The sequence below is a fragment of the Neoarius graeffei genome, chromosome 5 (genome assembly GCF_027579695.1).
Source record: "Neoarius graeffei isolate fNeoGra1 chromosome 5, fNeoGra1.pri, whole genome shotgun sequence".
Taxonomy (NCBI): domain Eukaryota; kingdom Metazoa; phylum Chordata; class Actinopteri; order Siluriformes; family Ariidae; genus Neoarius; species Neoarius graeffei.
The window spans coordinates 73,026,430-73,045,233 of NC_083573.1; the positions used below are offsets into that span (position 1 = coordinate 73,026,430).

At 39.2% G+C, this 18,804-nt stretch overlaps 1 protein-coding gene across 1 annotated transcript in view; it reads left to right on the forward strand.

Annotated features, from left to right (window-relative positions):
• Positions 1-12,674: 12,674 nt before the first annotated feature.
• The window catches only part of adgrb1a (adhesion G protein-coupled receptor B1a), a 107,351-nt gene continuing 101,221 nt past the window's right edge, over positions 12,675-18,804 (forward strand). The window contains exon 1 of the mRNA XM_060922358.1: positions 12,675-13,392. Within this exon, the coding sequence (XP_060778341.1) occupies positions 12,675-13,392 (718 nt within the window). The remainder of the gene's footprint in view (positions 13,393-18,804) is intronic.

Here is an 18,804-nt window from a genome sequence, read left to right on the forward strand (position 1 = left end):
TCATTAATTTATTTTTGTTTGTTTGTTTTTATTATTGTTATTGGCAGCATGGTGGTGCAGTCATTAGCACTGTCGCCTCACAGCAAGAAGGTTCTGGGTTCGAGCCCAGTGGCTGACGGGGGCCTTTCCGTGTGGAGTTTAAATGTTCTCCCCAAGTCTGCATGAGTTTCCTCCAGGTGTATGGAATCAATTTTGTGCCAAAATGTTCATACAATACTTTTGAAATATCAAACAAAAACGACAAATCAAAATACAAAAAAAAGTCAATTTTTTTTAGACTGGCAAACAAATGATTCGTGTAATCGTGCAAAATATTAGTCTATTACTCTTCAGAAACCTTTTATTTTTGTTCCGCGTCTTTCTCAGTTTTGTTTGACATAATTTATTTTGGTTGCGATTCCAGCTTTCTCGTTTGCGCTCCCTGACTTTTTGCTTGCAGTTTTGGCACAAACTTCACGTGTGGGTGGGCTGTCCAGGAATGCATTCCCATTGGGTGACTTGTGTTTGACTGACAGCTACGCTCAGCCATTCCCCCGGAAGCTGTTGCGGCCATTTCCTACTCGGATTCTGGCGGACTGTTTGACAAGTGACCGATTCATTGACGGTAAACAAGGATCGAGTCGACTTGAGTGGCGACTATGATATTGAATTAATTCAACAAAGTGTAAGTACAGGACAAATGCGCTGTATGTGTTGCAGTAGTACACATTATGCAGGCATGTTTAACGTTAGCAAGACATCTATTATATTGGGTAGTGGAGCTGTCTAACATTTGACTTGCTACGAAACACCTGCATAATGTGTACTACTGCAACACATAAAACACATTTGTCCCGTACTTACACTTTGTTGAATTAATTAAATTTCATAGTCGCCACTGAAGTCCACTCGATCCTTGTTTACCATCAATGAATCGGTCACTTGTCAAACAGTCTGCCAGAATCCGAGTAGGAAATGGCCGCAACAGCTTCCGGGGGAATGGCTGAGCGTAGCTGTCAGTCAAACACAAGTTACCCAATGGGAATGCATTCCTGGACAGCCCACCCACACGTGAAGTTTGTGCTAAAACTGCAAGCAAAAAGTCAGGGAGCGCAAACGAGAAAGCTGGAATCGCAACCAAAATAAATTACGTCAAACAAAACTGAGAAAGACGCGGAACAAAAATAAAAGGTTTCTGAAGAGTAATAGACTGATATTTTGCACGATTACACGAATAATTTGTTTGCCAGTCTAAAAAAATTGACTTTTTTTGTATATTGATTTGTCGTTTTTGTTTGATATTTCAAAAGTATTGTATGAACATTTTGGCACAAAATTGATTCCATACAGGTGCTCCAGTTTGCCCAACAGTCCAAAGACATGCAGTTCGGCTAACTGGTGGATCTAAATTGTGTGTGTGTGCGTGTGTGTGCGTGCGCAGAAAGGAACTGGCCACCTTACTGCTGCAATTCTGGCCAAGTCAACCAAACATGGTTTGCCTCAAGCCCGGATCGGGTTTGGCAGTGACTTATTATTATTATTATTATTATTATTATTATTATTATTATTATTATTATCCTGGTCATAAAACCATTGGTGCCAGCTGATTGTCATTACAATGATATACATTTTTTTTTCCATTCTAATTGTCTAATGCTATTAAAGACTGTTTGCTAAATATATCCAGTTTCATTATGAAGTTAGTAAAGCTTTCCTCCCCCTTGAGCGCCTCTACAATTTTCTCTTTGGGCATTCCTGTCACCTCCACAAGGGAGAATTTAACTTACTTCAGCATTAATATTAGGTGAGGGAGGCCGTTTGTAATTTAACAGGGTAGATGAAAAAGCTTTGCTAAGCAGAGCATGATTTTTTTTTTGTTTGCTTAATTTTTTTTAATCTCTTAATTACTAGTCTCGTAAGTCTTCTGTGATTTCTGTTGCACCTCTTGGCAGTGTGCTTTTATCCATCTCCACATAACACACAAGCCTAAGAAATATTACTGAGTTTCTTAGATGCGAGGGACACAAATCCAGATAAATGGTGACTCTCTGACCCTTGGAGAAACATAGCATTAGTTGAACCACAGTGAATTCAGGATATCCTCTTTCTGATCCATAAATCTACTACCTTCTATTAAATTCAGCATCACTGGCAATCACAGTACACCAGAATCCTTAAAAAATATACAGCTTGTCAAAAGGTTTTTTTTTAATTATTATTATTTATACACCTTGTCCTTTTTATGAAATTCTCCAAGTAATGTTTCATTTGTAAACCATAACACACCTCAGAGCTATATAAGAGGTATATGGAGAGAAAGCAGACAGTGCTGCATGTAATAGACAGCCTGACCCCATCACAGTCGTAGGAGTTGAACTGAAAAAAATGTATCCAACCACAAACCTGTAGAAAATTCTGCAAGTGGCATATCAGAGCATTACTGAGGGACACCTATCCTTCCAATGAACATGTTAGTCCAATGTACATTCAGTTTTGTTGTGATTTTCTTTTTTTCTTTTTTTTTAAGAAATGGGTTTGAAAATACCTAAATTCAGTGTGTGTGTGGGGGGGGATTAGAGCTAACTAACTCAAACCTCATGCTGAGGTAATTCTGGATTGTGCACGTTCAAAATGTGTTTTACAAGTACACTCATCAGTCAAGTCATGAAATTCTGATCGACTATAGCTCACAGCAAAGAAAAATTGTGTGTAATTTTTTCAGCAGCAGAACAAGATGGAGTGTTTTCATATAAAGACAATTGTCAGATACTGTATGTACCTCACTCAATCTCACTTTTATGAACCACTTATCCTGGTCAGGGTTGTGGTCTAACAAAGACTTTTTAATTACATTGATGAATAAATTAATGAATTGAATAAAATAATTTAAAAAAGAATTTGGCAATACCAGCAAAAAAGGAGATTTCAACAAGATTTAATGCTTACAATTTTAATGTTCTGTATAGAGGCTTTGCACCATCACGTGACCCCACAGCAATGGTAACTACGCCGCCATGACAGGGGGCATGCTTTTAGTGCTTCATTCAGATGTTAGTTGTTATTGATCAGTATGGGAAGGTTTTGCTGTGTTTTTGGATGTGCAAATCATTTTGAATGAAACAAAGACATCAGATTTTTTTAATTTACCAAAAGTAATTCATCATCAGAGGGAAAAAACTAGAGTGATTTCTCAATGTGGAAGGGAAAAATGGGGGGGGGGGGGGGAATCATTCAGTGGGACTCTGTGTCAAACAGAGAGGTCAAAAACCCTACGATATGCTCACTTCATTCCCACGAAGGTAAGAATTCCAAAAAATAATAATTTCACAACTGCAGCGCAGTGCTCATTCTTATACAGTGAAATGGACATGAGCAACACAGCTGCTTGGCAGAGCCTAACCTTCACCAAAACTTAAAGTGCATATACATTCAGGGATCCTTTGGAGTGCGTTGTGGACGCACTTGGGACCCAGTCATTATGGGAAACACCTGATGCTAATTTGAGCGCAATCAGCACACACATAAGGACACAGAGGCTTTGTGAAGTATTATCAACATCACAGTCACGTTTGTTTGTAACCATGTTTATGCCTCTGCTTTTGGTTTTGTTTTTGTAAATATCACACCTGCTAATACACTCTTCCTGCACTTAGATCCATCTACTGCCGCATACCTGACAGATTACTTCACAAAGTCTCTGTGAAAACGGTATCCTTATTTGCGTGTGCTGATTGTGCTTAAATCAGCATCAGGTGTTTCCCATAATGACTGGATCCTAAGCATGAGCACAACGCGCTCCAAAGGATCCCCGAATGTAAATGCAATTTTTATGTCTCGGTGAAGGTTAAGCTCTGCCGAGCCGCAGTATTATTCATGTTCACTTCAGTGTATAGGAATAAGCACCTTGCTGTAGTTGTGATTTTTTTTTTTTAATTCTTACATTTGTGGAAATTAAGTAAGCTTACCATTGGGTTATTGACCTCTCTGTTTGATATGGAGTCCCACTGAATGTTTTTTTTTTTCATTTTCCCCTTGTACATTTAGAAATCTCTCTAGTTTTTTTTCCCTCTGATGATGAATTACTTTTGGTAAATTAAAAAAATCTGATGTCTTTGTTTCATTAAAAATGATTTGCACATCCAAAAACACAGCAAAACCTTCCCATACCGATCAATAACAACTAACTTGGCTGAATGAAGCACTCAAAGTGTGCCTCCTGTCATGGTGGCAGAGTTACCATTGCTATGGGGTTACGTGATGGTGCAAAGCCTCTATACAACATTTAGTTCTGGTCCACTAATTTGATTGGTTGAGCGGTGTTCTAAGAGTGCTTAGATTTTGCAGAATGGCACTGGGATGTTTCATTGTGTGTATCACACCACTTGTTTGTGTCCTGCAAATAAAATTCCACTTCCTAGTTCAAAACAATTACTACAGTAGTATTAGCAACATAATGAGCGGACATGTCAAATGGTAATTTTTAGGAATATAACTTTTGACTAAAAATATGACAGCTCATCAGATAAGGTTGAAAAGGAAGAAGGGACACCAATTTTACTGGAAGCACCTTTAATGAGAATGTACAAATCAGTGTAAGCTCACTAGTGAGCTACATGTTGTGCTATAAAGTGAGTGTGGCTTCTTCGGGGTCTATTTCCCTTAACGGAGCAAAAATATACACATTAACCACATTGTGTCCAAAATGTAAATTACTTAGTATTAATTTCTTGTTGGTAGAACTGGTGTATAAAAGCAGTAACACACTCGAGGTTGTGCTGTTTTACTGAATATCAGCATGGCTGTGATGAGCTATGGCACTCAGCTGTGGCTACTATGTCCGAATCACAGCTGTGCTGATATTCAGTACAACAGCACTCCCTGTTATGTGATATTGCTGAAGTAACTGTTTATCTTGCATTTCATATATAGATTTGATAAATCTAAGAAGTTTTTAATTTGCCCTGCGGTTCTTCATTTCCTTTTGTTAATACAGGTGTAACTCCACAGGTATGAAATGCACTTGCTAATGAATTAAAGAGGAATGCATTAATTCAGACAGGTAGGCTTTGCTTAATAGCTTGTTTTCTGATCAATAATCAAAGCAAGGACCATGTGTAATGAGATAAAATGGTAAATAATGGCTAATTATGACTGAATAAAAGTTGGGAAAACAACTAAAATGTGCAAAACCATGTGAATGCACTTATGCATATCTTAGATATACACTCTAGGGCCCCAGCATAGACTGTAAAACAATCTGTGAAAATATGGTAGAAAACAGTCAAGTATCCAGTACAGAGCACATATTACTTTTTAGCATTCTAGACATGAAATAATTATTTTTAAAATAACTATTTTTCACCACATATGAGTTATGTTGATAAGACATTGAATAAAAGTGTACAAAGTTTTTGATACTGATTAACCTATTCTTACAGTCTCCACCCTAATTATCTAATTACTGCAGGTGAAGAGGTCAGATTAAACTCTTCTTAACCTGTCATTTTACAAGTTAGTTTCAGAGCACAATTTGCTTGGGTAACTGCTTTTGAGCTCATCTAATCCTTATGGGATGGAAAAGTCAAATTTTCACACATCTCGCCATGCGTTATCAGGCTAACTCACAAACTCTGCTTTCTGAAATGGACCCCTGATTAATGTTTACAATGTTAATGAAAACTGAGGTGAGAGTTATCAAATCAAGTACAATCTGTTGAACCTAGCCTAATGGGAACGGGGGGAGTACAAACACAAGTAGAAGAACATTTTGTTCTATTTTATGGCAAGGAATTCAAGAAACTGTACAAATACTAATACACCTTCCCTAGGCTTAAACTTTATAACCTTTCATGTGTATTAAGTCTTGCAAATCATTCTGAATTTGTTAGTGTGAGACGATGGTAATGTGTCATGGGGATACATTCGATATACTGGGTGACTATTATAATTAAATTGATAATGAAACTTTTCCAAGTGCTTATGCAGTTTTGTTTATTCGTTTAATTATATTTCATAGTCAGCACACCTCCTCATCTTTTGCTTCTTAGCTGAGACAATGCTTGTTGAAATGGTTTCAAGTTAAATTATATGCAGAATCCTTTCTGGCACATGTTACTGGTACATGTTAGTCTGGTGCACATGTAACACTTTATTTATATAGTGCATATATAACTATTTATAGCTCTGCAACTCTCAGTCTCAACAGTGGCACACTTAATTGCCTTTTGACCCATAGATAGATTTTAAATTCAATAAATATTACTGCTCAATATATCATTTGCTATGCTATAATCAGCAGATCAGAGATCATACATTAGTATGATCTCTGACATCAGCCAATATTGGCTGTATGTACTTTGTTCTATGAGATGGAAAGAAAAAGATATATAAAATAAATGAATGTTGAATTTTTATCTAATCGTTTTTATTCTCCACAACAGCCATTAAAGTATTGAACTCTGTGATGTTAAATTATGAATCATGTCTTGAAAGGTGAAAGTAGCCGCTCAGAGTTCATGACCCTTAAAAATTGAGGATCACGTATATGAAGTGCTGTGTATGGCAGCATATCATAATGTATCTTGCAGTCGTTTGCCTCAGAGCGAGAGGAGTTTCTGAGTTGATGAAAAAGCCCGGCATTTAGCACAGTAAACACATTCATCATCATAGACAGATAATTATCTCTTTAATTCCAGAGCCGTGTGAGGCCTCCCGTGCTGGTTTTCATAGACATTAGAGTGTAGACAGAGGAGAATGTGAATAGGTTTGAATGAGGATGCGCTGCTTGTTGCTTTCTGTTTACTCAAATAACCTTGTTCACTGGAGTCGTCATTGGTGCTTTTTATTTGGTGAGGCAAAAAAAGAAGAGCATCAACTACAGTAACAACTATAATAAATGAGGGGGTGTACACCCAAGACAAGCAGCAGTAACATGTGCTATGTAGTTTCTCTCTCCCTCTTACCTATGATCTTGATAGTGCTCCTTCTGTCTCTCTCTGACTCTCTGGGTTAGGGCTCTGATTGCTGTTCTTTCTGACATAAAAGCTAAAAGCAACCACCATTAGGGAAGCAGCAAGCTGAAGAAACTAAGCACTGAAAATCTAGATAAAATAACAACTGAATCCTGTCTCTCAGATCTGCAGATTCCATAAGCATGGCTTCCACCATATCACACTTGCTTATTGAAGAAAAACAGGCCCAACATTAACTCCTGTAATTATGATATTCATAAAGTGTTTGTAAAATCCCCTGTATTTTCACCCTCACCTCACATTTGGTAATAATTGTGAGCACAGAGACAGGTTAGGAGCATCATCCCATTACAGTGACTGTGCTATTGGTAAGGCATCCACAGAACACTGTGTTGACTAACATTCTGGGAATGCGTGTGACTCAACATGCCACCTGCCTCCTGATCCCACCATGTTACAGCTTAAATTATTCACAGCCTTTGTATATGTAACTGCAGAGTCATTGAGAGGCATACTCACCAAACAAAATATGACTCCATGGAAATGGACAGTTTTAAATATGAAGGTATTAACTTATATATGTCATGTAACTTCTATCTATTAGTTTTATTGTAATTTTTGAATATTTCATAGTATTTACAGAATAATATGATACCCTGTTGAAAGATAAGTGTACTTCTTCAGCTTATTTAAGTTTCTTCCGTATCTGTACTATAGTCATACTGAAACAAAAGTTTTGGGTGATAAGTTTGTTTGTTTGTTTGTTTGTTTGTTTTTAAATGCAATACCAAATAAGGGTAAAATAAAGTACACTAAATAGATACAATTAATCATTTAATCATATCATCTCTGTAAAGTCCACAGGAAGGGTTTTTTTTTGTTTGTTTGTTTTTTTAACACATAGAGGAGATTGGAAACTCATGTCAATGATTATTGTTTTATAAATATAAAAATAATAGGATGTGCTGGATCAAATGTAATTTTATTAACTGCCAAATAATAAGGGTGGAAGCCATATTGTTAAACTTGGACACATGAATTGCATATTGGTGATTTGAAGTATTGAACCTAAGACCCTGACTCTGAATATGTCACTCTGTTAGTTAAGAAATATGCTTTTAGAAATGCAAGTAGCATTGGATGTGCTTGCTTAGAATCAGAACACATTTTTTCACCAGTACATTATGTGATCAGTGATGCGTAGACATGTATCAGAATTTCTGTAGGTGTGATGGTGCCATGGATATCTAACATACATCATAAGTGGCATAAACTGACATACACACATTTAACAGTGCCACAGATGAACATCATAGGCAATAGCACATATACATATCATGTGCATAGAATGAACTGTAATCATACGAGGTACATATTTTGAGGTAGTGTGCAAATAGCATGTAATGTGCATTTGGTTCAAGCATGAGTTATTGTATTCCAGATAGATTGTTATATCTGGTAATATGTAAAATGTTGTATCTAATAAATATAGAATCATTAACATTATTAACATCAAGTGTGTCTCACTGGAAAAGCTCTTCCTTTAAATAGTGTACTTATCAGTCAGCATAACATGGACGCTGAGTTTTGTTGAATTATAGGAGTTCAGCACCATGGAGAGCAACTGGCTATCCTGACTGACGTTAAGACTTGCATTTCATGATCACACATTTCCATATAAATACCTATAGTCAGTTAATAAAAGTTTCATTTTTTATTCATTCTTGACCTAATTGGCACACCATTGGCCCTTTTCCACTACCCTTTTTCAGCTCACTTCAGCTCACTTCAGCCCGACACGGCTCGCGTTTCGACTACCTCAGAACAGCACGACTCAGCTCGCTTCAGCCCTACTCAGCTCCCAAAACTCGCACGGTTTTGGAGTGGGGCTGAAGCGAGCCAAACCGAGCCGAGTGGGGCTAGGGGCGTGAGGAGACACTCCCCTGTGCACTGATTGGTGAGGAGGAGTGTCCTCACACGCCCACACATGCCCCGCGAGCACGCTGGGATCTGTAAACACTGTAAACCCGGAAGAAGAAGAATTACGAATTACGAGAATTTCTGAAGCCTTATGCGCCTCGCCTCATCTATACACTCTTGCCAGTATCTGTTGGCGTTGTCGGTGACAACAAGCCACAGCACCAAGACCAGCAACACTAACGACTCCATGTCCTCCATGTTTATTGTTTACGATCCGGGTCGTGAGACTACCGCTTAAAAGGTCACTGATGTCACTGTTTGCGCCGCCTAACGACATCACGTGACGTCCACCCACTTTCGCTAACTCCACCCAATGTGTCCACCCACTTCCAGCCAGCACAGTTCAGTGCAGTTGTAGTCGAAATGCAACTCCAACAGCCCCACTCAGCTCGACTCAGCCCAACTCAGCACGGCACGGCTCAGCCCAACTCAGCCGCGTTGGTAGTGGAAAAGCGGCACATATTATTATAATCATTATTCTCAAAGGCTTTTAAGGTTTTAATATTTCATCCATCCATCCATTATCTGTAGCCGCTTATCCTGTCCTACAGGGTCACAGGCAAGCTGGAGCCTGTCCCAGCTGACTATGGGAGAGAGGCGAGATACACCCTGGACAAGTCGCCAGGTCATCGCAGGGCTAACACATAGACACAGACAACCATTCACGCTCACATTCATACCTACAGTCAATTCAGAGCCATCAGTTAGCCTAACCTGCATGTCTTTGGACTGTGGGGGAAACCGGAGCACCCGGAGGAAACCCACGTGGACATGGGGAGAGCATGCAAACTCCACACAGAAAGGCCCTCGCCAGCCGCTGGGTTCAAACCCAGGACCTTCTTGCTGTGAGGCAACAGTGCTAACCACTACACCACCATGCCACCCGGTTTTAATATTTTAACTTTATAATTTGGTCTTGTCATGAAACAGTGTGATATTTAGTGATACTATAAGCCACTTTCATTAAAATGTGCTGTAGAGAATATTACTTAGAACTGAGTTTTTTTTACAGTTTAAAGGGCAAACAGAAATCAAATTATTTTATACTGTGTTAATAAATTATTAAATAAATGTTGGATGATAGTAGGGCGGCACGGTGGTGTAGTGGTTAGCACTGTCGCCTCACAGCAAGAAGGTCCTGGGTTCGAGCCCAGCGGCCGGCGAGGGCCTTTCTGTGTGGAGTTTGCATGTTCTCCCCGTGTCCGCGTGGGTTTCCTCCCGGTGCTCCGGTTTCCCCCACAGTCCAAAGACATGCAGGTTAGGTTAACTGGTGACTCTAAATTGACCGTAGGTGTGAATGTGAGCGTGAATGGTTGTCTGTGTCTATGTGTTAGGCCTGCGATGACCTGGCGACTTGTCCAGGGTGTACCCAGCCTCTCGCTCATAGTCAGCTGGGATAGGCTCCAGCTTGCCTGCGACCCTGTAGGACAGGATAAGCGGCTACAGATAATGGATGGATGATAGCTTAATCACATCCAAAATATCAGAATCATGACAGGCCAAATCCATTGAATTGAAATTTTCCATTCAACAGCCATGCAATTATTTTTCTTTTGCATGTCCCATGGCTGTACCTTTAGTATTTAATTAGAAAATTGTTTTTAAAAATGTGGGCTCGCTGGGTTTTCTCAAGGACTGCCCTCAAGAACCTTGGAATGGAAATCTAATAAGGCTCTTAACACATAAAGTGGCATTCTCTGTCCACATTACTGCCAGGCATAATATTTTGCATCCCAAACAGGCATAATACTTTGCATCCCATAATTTCCCCAACCTGATGTCGCCCATTAATCAAGCAGTAACCAAGCTTTGAGATCATCTACCCACTTCCACGGTTTGATGCAAAGCATGGAGAAGTGGCCTAATTGAGTAGATGTACTCTGTCTGCTGTTAGCAAGCCACTCCTGATTGATAAATATCCTGATGTCATGAGATTCAAGCATCATACAATAGCAAGAGCCTACGTAGTGCATTATATGATAGCAGCATCCACAGGGCTGGAGAGGCTAAATAAGTAGATTCAACCATAAGCCAAGTATCACATTAATTGCAGTTAGTTGTTTTGACAGAGTTAAGTGATGCCAAGGGGTTGGGTCTACTCCTGTGGATTCTTGGTGCTGGAGTTAATGCTATGTTATACCCAAGATTCAAAAGAGTAGTTACAGCTATACTGTTGAGATGTCATTGTTTCTTATATTGTGTTGTACATGAAAAGCACAAGGTAGTGTTCTTTCACCCACTCATTTACCATGAAGCCTCCACAGTGCATTCACAGAACACAGAGAAGTGCAGAGCAGTGTGGGAGCATTCATGTGACACTGAGTGCTGGAAGTCATGCTTTCATGCCAGATCTTTGCCTCCTGGGAAACATGGCTTCTCAGGAAATGAGACAAGCCAAACAGCTATGTTGATGCTCAGCCCAACACCCCCTTTCCTAATGCTGGGTGCATGCCACTGGACATTTGCCTCTGTTTCCAGGGGAATCATGGCCTGGTATCAGCAGTAAAACAGTGTCCATGAATGAGTGGATTCGGTACTGCTTAGCTTACTCAGTGCTTGTTTGGTTCATCTTTATACTCAAATAACGCAAAGAAAACCATGCCTTTGTGCATATTCCATCAGGTATGTTCTAAAGCTCACCTTCTTAATGACCACCAGCTAATTTTACTCATTACTGAGTCATTTTACTTCTGAGACAATCATGTTGAAAAACAGTGAGAACTCTTTCTTATTCTCATAATACATTGTTCCTTTCTCCTTAACTAAATACACAGCTAGATAATGCAGATGTGTTCTACTCATTTCAACACATACTGGGGGAAAAAGAGGAGGAAAATAGAGCTTTTAGCAAACACTGGTTAATCCAGAATAGAATCCCACATGGTGTGTGATTGCAGTGGCTCCTCGGTCCTTACAGTTGTTTTGGCAGCATGCTTCTGTGTGCTCAAATGCCTTCTGTTTGGCCATTCTTTATACACACTGCTAGAATAACCTTCATTATTTGTACCATAATTTAACAATTGTTCCCAGTATATGATGCTGAAATTATTGAATTGTCAGTGGGACTGGTGACACACAGGCATTAAGAGCCAGTACATTTGCCTTTTGTTTAATGATTCACTAAGATTAAGGCTATTGATCATTTTGCCAAGCGGCAAATGCAGTGCACTCATGATTGACTGCAGGTATTCAAATTTCTTTTAATTAATTGCTCTATAATTGGATAAAATATCAGACTTATGGATGAAAAATGGGAACGTGACATTTTGTGAAAATTAGCTCCCTCAGTTGAAGAAGAATTGAAATGGGTTTTTTTTGTCATAAGCAACAAAGATGTTGTAAAATTCTATTGATAATCCATGCCATAGTGTCTGTCAAATTTATACCTTATTACAACACAGAGTATTTATTTATGTCTATGCCCATATTTATTTGAAGCTACTACATTTCAGGTTTTGTCTTTTTTCTGAATGAAATTTTTATGACTTGCATTTCATATTATTTCATATGGCTTTTCTTGTGTGCTCTGATACTACAGATCTGTCAAGGCCTGAGGCATCATCAACATCAATCTGGATCAGCGAGTCAAAGCTGATTCTCATCCTGAGCAAGAAGCACAGCAGGCTTTGGCCCATATCAGAAGATCTTTATCATCCAGAAGAGGCAGTTGACTTCAAGACAGGGGCACAAGAGAAACTGAGCTTGCTCTTTAGCCCTTAATTCAATTGGACAGTGTTTATGACCATGATATCCAAAGTCTTGAGGACCTGTCCATTTTCACTCCCGCTCCTCCCTCTCCTAATGCTGTTGTGGCTGGGTGGTCTCAGCGCTGCACCCTCTGGCCCAGAATCAGACACCTGCTCCACACTAGTCCAGAACCGGTTCTTTGGCTTCTTCTTTTCCTCGTTTGCCTTTCCCAATGCTCCTTGCTCCTGGACACTGCAGAATCCAGACCCAAGGCGCTACACCATTTTCATCAAAGTCACCAAGCCTACAGAAGACTGTGTGCCCCAGCAGCACCGCACCTTCCAATATGACTCCTTCCTGGAGACCACACGTACCTACCTGGGCATGGAAAGCTTTGATGAAGTAATGAAACTGTGTGATGCCTCCACCCAAATGGCCTTTTTGGAAGCAGGGAAACAATTCTTGCAGATTCGGAAAGCACCAGCAAGAGGAGGTTCAGGTCAAGAAGAGGGGAATGGGGAGTTTAAGGTGGAGTACTTGGTTGTAGGCAAGCGGAACCCCACCATGGCAGCCTGCCAGATGCTGTGCCAGTGGTTGGAGGACTGCTTGACTTACAGCACTTCCAAACGGCCTTGTGGCATCATGCAGATTCCTTGCCAGTGTGGGAATGCTCGACTGCATGATAAAGAGGGTAATGGATGCTACAGAGATGGAGTCTACCTAGAGAACTGTTTTCCCACTGCAAAAGGAACACCATCTGACACAGATACCACTGGTGAGTTGGTAACTAATAGCTGCAGTTCATTTTCATTAACATGACATTGTTGTCATTAAAATATAGCTGCACATTAATTTCACTTATTCTATGCCTCATTTTTCCTCTTGGAAGATGTTCACAAATGAAGAGTGTGTGAGTTTGCTTAATAAACTCTCAGAACTTTTAAGCAATTCAAATTGTATGTCTCATGCAACTGTCTACCTATTAGTTGTATTGTAAATTTTGAACATTTCATAGTATTTACTGAATAGTACGCTTTATGACAAAAATCTGAACACTGTAATAACCTAGTACTTTAAAGCCTGAAGTTGGTTTAGATATTCCAGTGCTGAATGTGGCCTGACATTACAAAGCTGTCTTTTTTTCTGAGCATAAATGGTGAATATATTATACACATTATCAGTTATTACTCTCTTCCTTTCCAGTACAATGAACAAAAGTGCCAATGTTGAATACTAATGACGCATCTTGTGAATATTCCATTGATGCATGACCATGTTCTCCTACACCAAATCTATTCTTAACCAGAAGTATAAAACTACTCAATGATGAGTGTAAAATGAAGGTTCACAGAATAGCTACTCCCAGTAGAATGGTTTTGATGATGCCATATACCAAATACAAGAAAGTTATTTGGCCAAAAATAGAATATTGCTATAAAGTGTATCCTTCTCATTTTAAAACCTTCCAAAGATGTTATGTGTCATGGTTTAATACTATCCTGCAATAACATGGTCAAAGTTAATTAATTAGTGCTTTTGGTTCATGACAAATTGACAATTTATCCAAACACCCACAGAAATCCCAGCTTATTTGGAACCTCAGAAATCTGTCAAGATGCTCACAGAAAACATTAAAAACAGGATTTCTCTTCATGCTCATTTTCAAATTACAGGCTTCCATGATATTTTTTCTGCAAAAGGTTATTAGTGGCATAATTAGCAAACTGTATTTTCTAGCTCGATCACCTAAGCAAAGCAAGATTTGGTACAGTCACTCACTAAATAGTCACTTTGCCAGTTAATTTAATGCATCTAGGTCCATTGCAAAAGCCGACATTTTGCTACAATTTTTTGGTCAATACAGAGTGGAGTCTATCGAAAATCTTGGAATTTTATAATTTCTGTTTAAAATGGATATAAACTGAATGTTTTAGAATTAAAAAAAGAAAAGAAAGGTTCAGTATCTTGAATATTCACAACTTTAATTAGTTATGATATTAATCATGTTAACATTAAAATAAGTCCTTGAGTATAGAGTGTCAAATGAAACACACTCTGTGGATAAAATGTACTGTATAGTATTGTCTTCTGCTCTTTGCTAAAAGTGTCTACACTGAGTGATGTACTGTAAGTTAGAGAAGGAGAGCTAAGGAGAGAGAAAGAGAGGGGGCAGAAATAGTGGTTTTACATTTCGGCTGATGTGTCATGGCTGGATGACCTTGGCTACTTGGCGCCACATGCTGCCTGTGGAGGGCTCAGCTGGGGATATCAGGTGGACTTGTGGGAGCATCTTTTTGGCAGCCAGCCTCCCAGACTGATATAGGATAGGGATGGTGTTGCACGAAGAGATTTGAGGATGGAAGGGAAGGCTGGTTACTGAATCTTTTGTATGCTCTGATTTCTCCTAAGGGAGTGGATGCAGGTTGGAAACTCAATCCTTTATTGATACTGCTGCCAGAATCAAAGAGTATTGCTGCCCTCTGTGACCTCATGAAATGGCCTGTCATCTAATCCCACTCCTCTTTTTCTTACTTCTTTGTCTGTGTAGCTTATTTAAAAAGATTATTTTCATAGGTAAAACTTCTGAGGTAAAATTTCTCTCCTCTGTTGTGTGTAAGGAAGATAAATTGTATGTATTTGACAAGTAGAAGGTCACTTAGATGGTTAGATAGATGGATGGATGGATGGATGTCATCTGAGATAGATAGACAGATACAGAGAGAGAGAAAGAGAGAATAAATAATTGATTAATGCGGCATGAAGGTCCATTTTTTTGGAAACGAGAGCCGAGAGAGAACGAAGCAAGAGAGGAAATAACAAATGACTTATGGCAGACAGGTGGTTTATCAGTACAGTGCAACCCCCTCAGCTCTGTCTCTCTGTGCTCGCCCACAAGAGAATTAATGGAAAGCTGTCTGTCTCACGCTGGCCCAATCAACCGAGCCTGGACTAAACCCTGAAGGAAAAATGCTTGGCTCAAGAAAGAGGGAAGAAAAAAGATTCGACTAGGGTGTGAGCAAGCACTTTCCTCGTTAAAATGCTAAAGGCGTGTCTGTTGTTTGAGTGTGACCCATTGCTCAGAGGCGTCATAGAGGACGAGGAGAGTCATTACACACTCAATAGCTCAGAGCAGAAACAGATTATTGCCTGTGCTGGAAAGACTGATTGCAGAAAAAGTGAGTTTGCAGAGTTGAGGGTGGTTACGGAGGAATAAAGTGCATTTCAAGGAGGCAGTGATGATAGACCTTCTTCTGTATACTGGTCAAATGTTTTGCGGAGGTTTTAGTAAAGTAAGATAAATGTGCATTGTGTTAATGTCTTTGCCAGGCAGTGAACCTGGCTCAACTTGAGACTGCTGAGCTCTGCAAGAGGATTTTTAAAAGAACTGTCCCTAAAGAACTAAGCGTCTGGAATGCTAAGCTACGAATCCTCAAGCTATTGTACACTTTGCCATCTCTCTCTCTCTCTCTCTCTCTCTCTCTCTCTCTCTCTCTCTCACACACACACGTGTGCGCGCGCGCACACACACACGAATCTGGACAGATATAGTGTAGTAGTCTGAAAATGGTTGTGAGGGCACCACTCAGTGTGGAGGTGTGTTGTGGGACCACTTCACCACCTGGGGCATTCTTCTTTAGTGTAGACAGCGCAACTGCCCATCCTCAACAAGTGATGAACACAGTGCTTATCTCAGCTAGATTAACAGCCTCTCTCTCTCTCTCTCTCTCTCTCTCTCTCTCTCTCTTCATCTCATTTGGTCCTTCCCTCTGTGGGATGATGCCTTAATGCTTACTTTCTGTTTCCCTAGCCTTCCTCACAACCCCAAGGGCTCATTAAAAATTCATGTTTTAATTAAGCAATTTTACTCTTGCTTCTTTACATCTGATAATAAAGGACTGCCCCAGTCGTGTGTCAGAACATGTGCATGAGTAACTGAGCATGTCTTGGTTTTGTGTGTATTATTAAGGAAGCTATTGATTTTCAGCTATAAATAGTCATCAGATGAGCAAATGGAAACTTTTTGTGTTGTCTCTCTTGCTTTTGAAGCACATTGCTCATCAGTGAATCGAGGATAATATGCTTGAAAAGCACGCTGAGCTCAGCTCAGGAATGCGGCAAGAATTTCAGCAGTTTCTTGATGGGGGGTCATCTCTTTTCCTGGTTTACCCTCTATCTCTCTGGCTCTGTTTCATGCTTTCATCCTCAGTCTCATATTTTTCCAATCTATCAGTTAATGTTTTTCATAAAGCCATAAGTCTGCCATGCTCTTCCATATTTTTTTTCCAGAGCATCCAGTTGTGTTTTTTCAATGCACTTGTCCTCTTCAGACTCTGCATTATCAACAGAAAGACATTTGGAGTGCAGATTTATCTAAATAAGCATAGCATTTGAAGAGGTCACCTTGTACTTCCAACAGCATCTTCTAGTGCCAGCTTAAAGCCAATTTCACTACTAAGCTCAACCAGTTTTGGTCAGCAGTCCCATGAAAAAGCACAGGTAATAAATATGGCCCTTCCAAGATTATTTATTTATTTATTTATTTATTTATTTATTTAACAGGCTGAATAGGCACAACACTACAAGACTCTCTTAGTAAATGCAATGTAAATGCATAATTCGGGTCACTAGTATTCCGTCATTTCACTGCTCCCTAAATCCTATCCAGTTATCCAAGTTATTTTGTCTGTGGCGCATACATGTCAACCTTTAGTTACCCATGCCCTTACAAAATCTGTACTTTTCCCTTACATATACCCATGAGCCCTTATACACGAGAAAACATTCCAATATATAATCCAAAACACCGATTGTTTTATTCCACATTATACACCCCTATTGTAATAGGCATATTTATCACACTGCATCAAGTTAAAGGGATCAAATAAGCATGTACTGAATAAAAAGAAATTTTAGATCTCAGAGAAAACAACTGAATTAAAAAGGACTATATGTACAGTCAAGTAAACAATTATCTACTAAAGAGAATGACTGAACGATAAACTTAATTATTGAATATACATTGTATCAGTAATACCAGAATTATTGATGTAAATTTTGCAAATAAAATGTATTAATATTAAACAGTTCATAAAAATTACACAAAGTTCTATTTGAAAAGTGTTGACATCACCTACAATATTAGATTCCACCAAAGAAAATTACTTGAAATATAACAGCAGTACTAAGTAGGTATGTTAATTAAAATAGTATTACATGTAATAAATTATATATAATCATGTCAAACAGTAAATGAAGGTTAGTAAAAGTTCCATTTGAGAAAAAAGTGTTGACACCGCAAGCAGTGTTAGATCCAACTAAAGATGACTGAACCACATCAAGTATATTATGTAAACAAGGATAATTGAAAATATTAATAAATTATGAAGTTAAACTGAAAATCTTCCCAGTAATTTATAACAATAATTCAAATCTTATTCCTTTTTGGAGTGTTCTTTGTTGTACAAAGATGTTGCAGATTTCGCACTAACTATAATATCACTGCTTGGGTAGCAGTTGTAGCTCTCCTCATCACAGTTTATTTTAATTTGCAGATATGCAGTTAATGTGTCTGCAGCCATATTTTTTCTGTACTCAGTATGAATTTTCCTAACCAATGAAAAAGCCCTCTCACCACGGGCGCAGATAGAGGGGGGGACGGGTGGGATTCGTCCCACCCAGATTTAAATTCACCTCGTTCGGTCCCCCCCACTTATAGGGAGGAAAAAATGTCTGTGCTGTCTTTCTTTGCATAAGGCAAACCTCACGGAAAAATCAAAAGACTAATTACCATTTGGTTTATTGAGGTGCACAGCAGTACATACATAGTTGCAACTGCGCAGACTGCACGGGTTGCGAGCTCGAGCTTGGTTGCTATGGTTACCCACAAGTTTGACAGGCATATCGGGGACAGCGCCTCCTAGTTCAGGACCCCAACACGGCATGATGAAGGGTGCCAAAAGGCAGAAAACGATTGCATCGTTTTTTTTCAAAAAAAAAAAAAAAGACTGTAAGTAAACTGTGCCTTACTTTATCATATCACCTTGCAATTTTTTGATAGTCTGTTCAAAGTAATGTCGTAGTGAAAGTAAAATCGTACGGAGTGATGCCTTTCTGGTAGCCTCCTTCTTTCGGTGGTAGCCTGTAGATACAGTGCTCAGAAGGCAGTTTTAATGTTTAATCTGGCGTT